At 43.2% G+C, this 9,094-nt stretch overlaps 1 protein-coding gene and 1 pseudogene across 1 annotated transcript; both read left to right on the forward strand.

Moving 5' to 3' along the window:
* The first annotated feature begins 724 nt into the window (after positions 1–724).
* Positions 725–1,642, forward strand: LOC145502106 (uncharacterized; annotated as a pseudogene).
* A 2,380-nt stretch (positions 1,643–4,022) lies between these two features.
* On the forward strand, positions 4,023–5,009 carry LOC145502107 (substance-P receptor-like). Its single transcript, XM_081481389.1, has one exon. It carries the CDS (start codon positions 4,023–4,025, stop codon positions 5,007–5,009), a length of 987 nt encoding a protein of 328 aa, XP_081337515.1.
* The last annotated feature ends 4,085 nt before the right edge of the window (positions 5,010–9,094 follow it).

The raw sequence follows: 9,094 nt of genomic DNA on the forward strand, positions 1-9,094 counted from the left end.
TCAGCGATTACTGATGGTTTGGTCACGAGACGTTTAGCCCGGTCGCACAGACACTTCACAATACCGCGCTTTACTGACTGAGGGGTGGTGTGAATCATACGCTAGGTACTGATCAGTATCTGTTGGTTTCCTGTAGACACTGGTGGTAAGGCGGCCAACAGGTTCTTTGTAAACTGACGTGTCGAGAAAGGCGATCTTGTTGTTGTTCTCGATCTCCATGGTGAAACGGATTGATGGTTGTTGACTGTTCAGGTGTTGCAGGAAGACGTCAACTCTATCCCGATCCAGGATGGTGAAAGTATCATCTACGTAGCGTTTCCAGATCTTAGGCTTGCAAGGTGCAAACTCTATTGCTTGTTCTTCAAATATCTCCATCTAGAGATTAGCAATAACCGCGGATACAGGGCTCCCCATGGCTGCGCCGTCTCGTTGTTCGTAAATCGATCCGTTGTACTGGAAGTACGTAGATCTTAATACGAAATCCAAGAGGTGCGCGATTTGAACTGGTGTAAGTGTCGTGCGGTCAGCCAGGCCTGCGTCGTTCTCCATTTTTTTGTAGCGCGGCTTGCACGGCGTCCTCGATCGGTACGATGGTAAACAGTGACTCTACGTCGAAAGATACCATGATCTCGTGGTCCTGGATCGCTTCACTGGCGATGGTGGAGGCGAAGTCAGTCGAGTTCTTCACTGCGAAGCTCGAGTTACCTGCCAGGGGAGATAATACGTTAGCCAAGAAAGCAGACAGGTCGTATGCAAAGGTGTTGACACACGACGCAATTGGCCTAAGCGGTGTGTCGGCCTTGTGGATCTTCGGCAAACCATAGATTCTAGGTGGTTGTTTGTGTCGGGGTCTGATCTTATTATAAAACGCCTCCGATATGTGCCCACTCCGTTTCAGGGTCTAAATTTCGCCGTGATTCCTACGAGCGTCCCAGCCACCGAGATCATCGCCAAGATTGAGTCAGCAGTCAGGCCACTAGATGCGGAGCGAGCAGACACAGTCAGGAGATCCGTCAACACCATCCTTCAACAGGCACAACCACCCACGCCCAACATCACGAAGGAACAGCAGGAGGCCCTTAAAGGCCTAAAAGAGGACAACTCCATCACCGTCCTTGCGGCCGATCAAGGTCGCGCCAGCGTAATCCTGGACGCTGACAAATACCACGCAAAAATATGAGCGCTAATTCATTCCGGACCGCACCAGCTGCTCTACAAAGATCCGACAGACCGCTTGACCCTGAAGCTATCTGAGAAGCTGCTAACCCTGAAACGAAGTGGGCACATATCGGAGGCGGTTTATAATAAGATCAGATCCCGACACAAACAACCACCTAGAATCTATGGTTTGCCGAAGATCCACAAGGCCGACACACCGCTTAGGCCAATTGCGTCGTGTGTCAACACCTTTGCATACGACCTGTCTGCTTTCTTGGCTGACGTATTATCTCCCCTGGCAGGTAACTCGAGCTTCACAGTGAAGAACTCGTCTGACTTCGCCTCCACCATCGCCAGTGAAGCGATCCAGGACCACGAGATCATGGTATCTTTCGACGTAGAGTCACTGTTTACCATCGTACCGATCGAGGACGCCGTGCAAGCCGCGCTACAAAAAAATGGAGAACGACGCAGGCCTGGCTGACCGCACGACACTTACACCAGTTCAAATCGCGCACCTCTTGGATTTCGTATTAAGATCTACGTACTTCCAGTACAACGGATCGATTTACGAACAACGAGACGGCGCAGCCATGGGGAGCCCTGTATCCGCGGTTATTGCTAATCTCTAGATGGAGATATTTGAAGAACAAGCAATAGAGTTTGCACCTTGCAAGCCTAAGATCTGGAAACGCTACGTAGATGATACTTTCACCATCCTGGATCGGGATAGAGTTGACGTCTTCCTGCAACACCTGAACAGTCAACAACCATCAATCCGTTTCACCATGGAGATCGAGAACAACAACAAGATCGCCTTTCTCGACACGTCAGTTTACAAAGAACCTGTTGGCCGCCTTACCACCAGTGTCTACAGGAAACCAACAGATACTGATCAGTACCTAGCGTATGATTCACACCACCCCTCAGTCAGTAAAGCGCGGTATTGTGAAGTGTCTGTGCGACCGGGCTAAACGTCTCGTGACCAAACCATCAGTAATCGCTGAAGAGAAGAAACATCTGTCATCTGTACTTGTTTCTAACGGATATCCCTTCTCTTTTGTACAGAAGATCACAAAGGCACGAACAACCCCAAGATGAGAGCCTGTCGCAGAATTTAAATCCACCGCCGTTTTACCTTATGTCCAAGGAGTTTCGGAGTCTCTCCGCCGCTGCCTAGAACAACAAGGCATTCGCACCGTCTTTAAGTCCGACACGACACTTCGGTCACACTTAGTGCGACCAAAGGACACCGTCAATCCGGCTAAACAAGATGGTGTTGTCTACAGGATTCCCTGTGAGTGCGGCAAAGTCTACATCGGGGAAACAGGGAGATCTATGCAGGAGAGGATCAATACACACGACAGGGATATACGACTCGCCCGTACCCAGACCTCCGCCGTTTCTGAACACACCCACGAGACCGGCCACTATCCTATCTGGAATGAGGTCAAGTTTATTGATCGAGATCCTCACTGGTACACACGTAGGGTCAAAGGAGCTATTCACATCAGACTTCACCCTAACAACATCAATAGGGATAGTGGAATTGAAATTCATGAAGCATGGATACCCACAATCAAGAAACACAACAACAGGAGAACGGCACAACAGCGGACCACTGAGGGAACAGCTACTCGCCGGAACAATGGAACAATAGGAGGATCAAAATGCACCAATCACAACCGACCTGTGTGATATAAATGATACCGTGCAATCAGTCGACCTTATCACCTGAAAAAGACTAGCAGTAAGCAGTCGAAACATCGCGATCTACATCTCAAGTGACTACATCGTTAGACAAACGACAATACACTTTGTTAATGATAGGGAAGATGGTCATTTCTATAGCTTTGCCTGGGTATTTAACGATCTTGAACGTTCGGTGACCCCATTTGTCTTGTGGTGGATCATTTTCTCTACCGATTTTCCACGTTTGGCGAAAACATGAAGAAAATCTATCAATTAGAAGTTTGAATTTTTTTGCAAAATGCACCATTGAATTCCGTTATTTTAAGCTATTCATTTATCTGTGCGGCGGTTTCAAACGCCTCCGGGAAAGGGAAATCAGTGGCTACTTCCATATCTACGAATTAATGACAGTTCCACTTTAATTTTAGTTTATTGATCAGTCGTGGCAGAGTTTGGATCAAGAACAGTACTATTAGCTGCGCTTCTGTCTCGTTATTCGAAATAATTTGTAACATTTTCGTCGCAGCCCGTTAAAAGGCCTTTCATCACACTTCACATCTCTTTACTTAGCATAGACTTTCCAAAGACAGTGAATTATATTCAGATGAAACGTACTGGAACATTTAAAAAGCTTGCGAGACCGAGTGTTTGGTGAATGTTTAACTACTTGGCTGTGATACTGAAGGAGGTATTTGCTCTCAAAAACTACAGAAAATCTCGGTGGTAAATGTTCTAATGAACCAAAGTACTCTGTAAAATATTAATTATTTAAAACCTTCTCAAACAAAAACGTATTTAATACATCGGTTCAACTTACTACTAATCATGTCATGCACTTCCAATATTCAGAAATGATATCTTTGTAGCTTGATAAGAAACTGGTGCCTTATGCTAATTAGGCTAACATCGTAAACAATATTTCAAGGAGGCGAGCGGAATTGAAACGAGGGTCCTGTGGTAAGAAGGTGAATAACCACCCCCTCCCACCATCACCCTCCACCCGTGTCGAAGAGAATAGCAAACATCCACCACCACTGGGATCAAATAAATACTCGCAAAATTTCAAAACCACCGTAAAAATTACTTTTTTGTGTTTTCGACCTTAAAACGTTTAGTTTTAAGAAGTTCCTTCACTTTGAAAACATTTTTTGTTTTGTTTTAATTCACAGAACATGACAGACGATGATACCATCGTACTGTCTCTGATCGTGCTTTATGCGATAACAATGCTCGTAGCTTTGGTTGGTAACACACTGCTGATCTACACCGTGTGGAAGAAACCAAGAACAAGAAATCTGACAAGTTTCATGTTTGTTAACATGGCGGTGGCTGACTTGATGGTTGTTGTGTTTCAGATGCCTGTCAGCATTACTCACTTTTATGTCTCTGGAAGCTCTGAGTTTCTTCAGGTTTTTAGCTGCAGGTTTCTCTACTATGCTGTTTATGTCTCGACGATCGCCTCCATTTTCTGCCTTACTGTAATAGCATTTGATCGATACTTTGCTGTTGTGCATCCTTTCCGGCGGAGCATTTGGTTCAGGAAGCCTAAGATCATTACGCCAATTATTTGGATCTCATCCATGGCCTTGATGTCAATCGTACCAGTTGCTTTCAAGCTCATCCGAGGCAAGTGTCGAATTGAGGAATCTCTAATTTTGCCCTTCTATGCTTACTTTTTTGCTGTCGGCTTCCTCCTGCCCCTCACTGTCATCTCAGTTCTGTACACCCAAGTTGCTCGAAAACTGTGGTTCCATGAAGTGCCCGTGGATCATAACGTAAGTGAAAATCAACGAGAACAGGAAATCCCCAAGAAGAAATTCATCCGAATGCTCATCATTATTGTTGTGGTGTTTGCACTCTGCTGGCTTCCAGTGCACGTCTATCAGATGGACGAAGGTGTGAGCTTCGGCGTGAGCGGGCGTGGGGCGATGTGGGATCCTTATGTAATTATCTACATTTGCTACTGGTTCAGCCAGGCTAACAGCGCCATAAACCCTTGGTTGTATATTTGTCTGAACGGAAAGATGAAAGCAGCTTTTAAAAACATGGTCCTATGTCGCCAAGAGGAAATCACTGGTCGAGGACAAGTGACCTTAACCACCACCAGAAGAAGCAGAGAGAGTTCCACACTGAAATCCATGTTGGAAGCCAGAGTGTAAATAACAGTTCCTTCTTCACTCCAAAGGAGTTGCACAAGAACGCTTTGCTAAAAGCCAAAATGTAAAAAATAGTTTGTTTTTCAACCCAAGCGAGTTCTACAAAGAACTAAACGCTGGAAACGAAAATGTAAGTTATATAGTTTGTCCTTCATGCAAAGTGGGTTCTTCCAAGTACTCCTAGGTGGAAGCTTAAGTGTCAATACCAGTGCCCGTTTGTTCTTGACGAATTTGCTTTCGTCTTACTTCATTTCTAATAACGCTCCTTACCATAAATACTCACTGTGATTGGGTGCTATTAAGTCTATGTCGAATTTGTCGATAGCAGTATCTTACAAAGTCTCGCACTAAAACAAGTGCGGTACACACCTGACATGGCATGTACCTCATTCGTTTACAGCTGTTCATTACCAGTAGTTTAACCAGTGTCATTTGCAAGAGATTAGCTTCTTAGTTGAAAAACGTTTCAACAAGGAGGGATGCTCCAGGAGCGCTTCCCAGCGAAGCATTTCACTATCCTAACTAGACGCTCTAAGCGCGTTTACTCGGGCTTCGTACCACAGTATCAAATCGTACTTTACGAAAACGCGTATTGGACACAATGAAAGGAAATTAAAGAATCAGGATTTTTTAGCACAAGAGGTCCGCTTAGATATTTACTATTCAAGTTGCTTCGTTGAGTGTGTCCTCCTCATCCTATCGAAAGTTTTGAGTTTAAACCATTTTGATTCAAGAATGAAGCACAGCTGTCTACGCATTGATGGAGAAGTTGTTTGCAAAAAAAATTTCGAGGTCTTTTTACAACTTATGGCGATTACTTTGTACATGCTAGCAGAAATTGTACGAAGTTTGTTTACTTGTCGTGACGATCCGAGTAAATTGTGTAGCTGAACATCTTTGCCGTGTGGCGATCTTAGACCCTTTTCAAGAGTCATATCTCCTTTGGAGAACGGATAATCCCTTTCGACAGAGCCAAAACGAATCACGATAAACTCCTTTGCGAAAACAACAGTCCTGTGACTAGGCTTAAGGTTACCGTATACCTTCAGGGGTGTCTCACGTCCAAGCGATGTAGCGCGTCCGGTTTAAGATGTAGATACCTAAACCCCTATATCAAATTAAAGCTTATAGAGCTGGCTATCAAACCATACCAAAAATTTTGAAATAAAATGAAGTGCCGATTTTTTCACGGCCACTAAATGCGAACGTCCTAATCACCTTTTGGAAGCTACAAGTCAAAGCGAATTTTGTTTTTCGCCAATCTATTTTTTTCCTCGGTTTCAGGACAAAAAGCGCTAAAAAAAGCGTGTCTGCGTTTTTCCACATTCAATTGCAGTAAAAAGTTACAGAACATTTTCAAAATAGGATTTAAAAAATGTGAAGTGAGCGTACAAAAATTGCTCTCGGAGAAAAAATATGTCGAAATAAACAATTCGCAGACACGTTTTTGTTTTTTATATGTTAATCTAGCTACTGTCCAAATTTGAGGGCAATCAAACAAATCCCCTTTGAGTTGTAACTCTTTAAAGTGTCTGCTTCAAGCGAAAAAATTTATTCGAGAAAACAGCACTAAGAAAAATCTCTTGCTTCGCAAACAAACTCCGCCCACAAACGCCTTGAACTGGGTTCTCAGATCACTGAGCCAATCAGCGCTTGGAAAATTTACTACCATTAACTCGCGGTTAAATTTACGCGTGAATCTCGAAAAAACCCTTGTGTTTCGCAATGCGCTCAAGGCGGAGAGATAATTTTTCTGTAGCTCGGTTTTTCTTGAAGCTGGTCTGGCAAAATGGGGAAGACGAAAAAGGATACGAACGCTAGAGTGGCTGGGCGACGAGAACAAACTGAACAAAAGAAAGCGCGGCGGAGCAAATGTGCATGGATAATATTCCAATGGATCTCAATGAGTTGGGCGATTCATCAGTATCGGACTCAACAAAAGAGTCAATGTAAACATCGCTGTTATAGCTGTCGAGTTCCCAAATTTTTACAGAATCTTTCTGTACTCTTGACTCGATCTTTTCGCCCGCTTGAAACGATAGCTATAGCTTCATCCGCGAGGCCAACTTTCGCTTCTTCACTCATTGATGTGTTTTCATTCGTTCTTCGCTTTTTCGAAGTGGTAAACAATGTTTTCCGTGGCCCATGTTTACTTATAACTTAATAGAATTACATCTAATACGAAAAATGCTTGGATCTGAATAGCCAGCCAATTCGTGGTATCCATATATTCCCGCGAAAGTAGTCTCGGTTGATTGCGTACGCGTTATAGGGCTGTCAATCAAGAGGGAACTTTTACTTCCGGCCGTAACGTAAAACCTCCATTTCTCCGCCAATATTGAGTTTTTTTCAATTTTGTTTTCAGAAATTAGAGATTACTCTTCGATCATTACTTTGAACCAAAAATCCAAATTTGAAGAAAATTGCCGATCTGAAGGTATACTGTAACCTTAAATTGCATTGCACATAATTTGCATAAACTTTCAAGTTGTGTATTTTGCGGATAACTTCCAAGAATTTGCGAGCCTTAACGCAGTTTATGAAGAAATATTCAAGCCAGATATTTTTATTGAATCAAGGCAGGAGTATGAAAAAGACTCTCATTTATAAGGGACTGCCTATTTTTTTGCCAGTGTTTTCGTAGATTGAACTCATACCGCAATCGGCTCAGTTGTTATCTCACGAGAACGTTTTGAGCGTGAACTTTGCTTACCTGGCTGGCTTTCAAGCAATATAATTCGTGGACCGACCCTTTCTGAAAACGATCGACATCTTTGCATGTGTGATGAACGTATAAGGCGCGATTCTTGCCAAAACTTTCTTCGCAAAACACCGCATTCTGTCACGAAGAGCGAGCAATGCCGCGTTTCTCGTCCCCAGTTTTTATGGTCTACGCATGGAACACCTGGAACCATGACCCTCTTTTGGCGACCAAAACGCTTGCATTTTATGACTCGGGCTTTCCTAGGGAAGCCCGAATAATAACACATAGAGAGATATTACTCAGCAGGCAATTACTGCAGTAAAAACCTCGCGGAACTTTGTCATCCAATCAGAAATAAAGCTAAAACCAAGCATGACACGCTCGCACACCTTTTCCCGCCTTTTAAGTCGGCTACGTGTCTTGGCTTTGAGTTTTAATTGGTTCACTGGAGTGACTACTTTAGTTTTGTTGTTTTACGACTTTCGAAGAAAAACTACAAATAGTCTTAGTAAATGTGTCATCTAGCTTGTCTACAAAAGCTTTCGTTTTAGTTAAATGTCAAATAAAATACTAGAATAGTCAGTACAAGTAAATGCCTAATTTTGTAATTAACAGGTGACGGTTTTGCATATCTGATCTTGATTAGCATAGATTTTTACGATTTTATTTCTCCGCTTGCTCCTAAATTTTGGTGTCGATCGAAAATGTAAATCAAAGAATCAAGACAGTGTTTGACCACATTTCCAAAGGCCTCGAAGTTCGTCAAAAATACTCCGCTATGCGTCTATTTTAACCCTCTTTTGGTGTTTGCATAGGTGGTCAAATACGGTCGTTTTTGCCTGATATATTACAAATTGTTTATAGGTGCTGATGACATGACGTGCATAACGGATTAAAAATAAAGACATGGTTTATCCCTACGATAACCACCAACGTTTCTGATTCCAACTGCGACTGTGCTTACGTGGGCTCATGCAGTTTTAACATGTGTTGATAATGGATATTAAAAGAAGTAAATAAATGGCTATCGTTTCCTGCGAATTTACTGTGTGTACCCTCGCGTGTTCCAGGAGGCGTTTCACATGCATTCTGCTAAGCGAGCTGCAAACGCCTCCGTGTTCTGAAGGTGATATGGAAATATGACTTATAGAAGGTTTGCTAGTTTCCGATGCTCAAAGAAATCTCGAAAGACATCCACATTAAATTTTTCGCAGACCAAGTCACAGCTGTGGATGTCTTGTAATCGAAAACCGCCATTTTCAGTGCCGAACAACTCAGTTTTGGAATCTCTACGGCTGAACGGAACGTTATTGCCAGTTCTGACATATTCGAATTCGATCTTAACTTTCCGGAATTGAACTTAACTTCACCACTTTCTTTCTTA

The sequence above is a fragment of the Orbicella franksi genome, chromosome 11 (assembly GCF_964199315.1).
Source record: "Orbicella franksi chromosome 11, jaOrbFran1.1, whole genome shotgun sequence".
Classification (NCBI taxonomy): domain Eukaryota; kingdom Metazoa; phylum Cnidaria; class Anthozoa; order Scleractinia; family Merulinidae; genus Orbicella; species Orbicella franksi.

Bases quoted from the DNA above. Each gene is read 5' to 3' on its own strand.
- LOC145502107 (XM_081481389.1), top strand. From the start codon at position 4,023: ATGACAGACGATGATACCATCGTACTGTCTCTGATCGTGCTTTATGCG.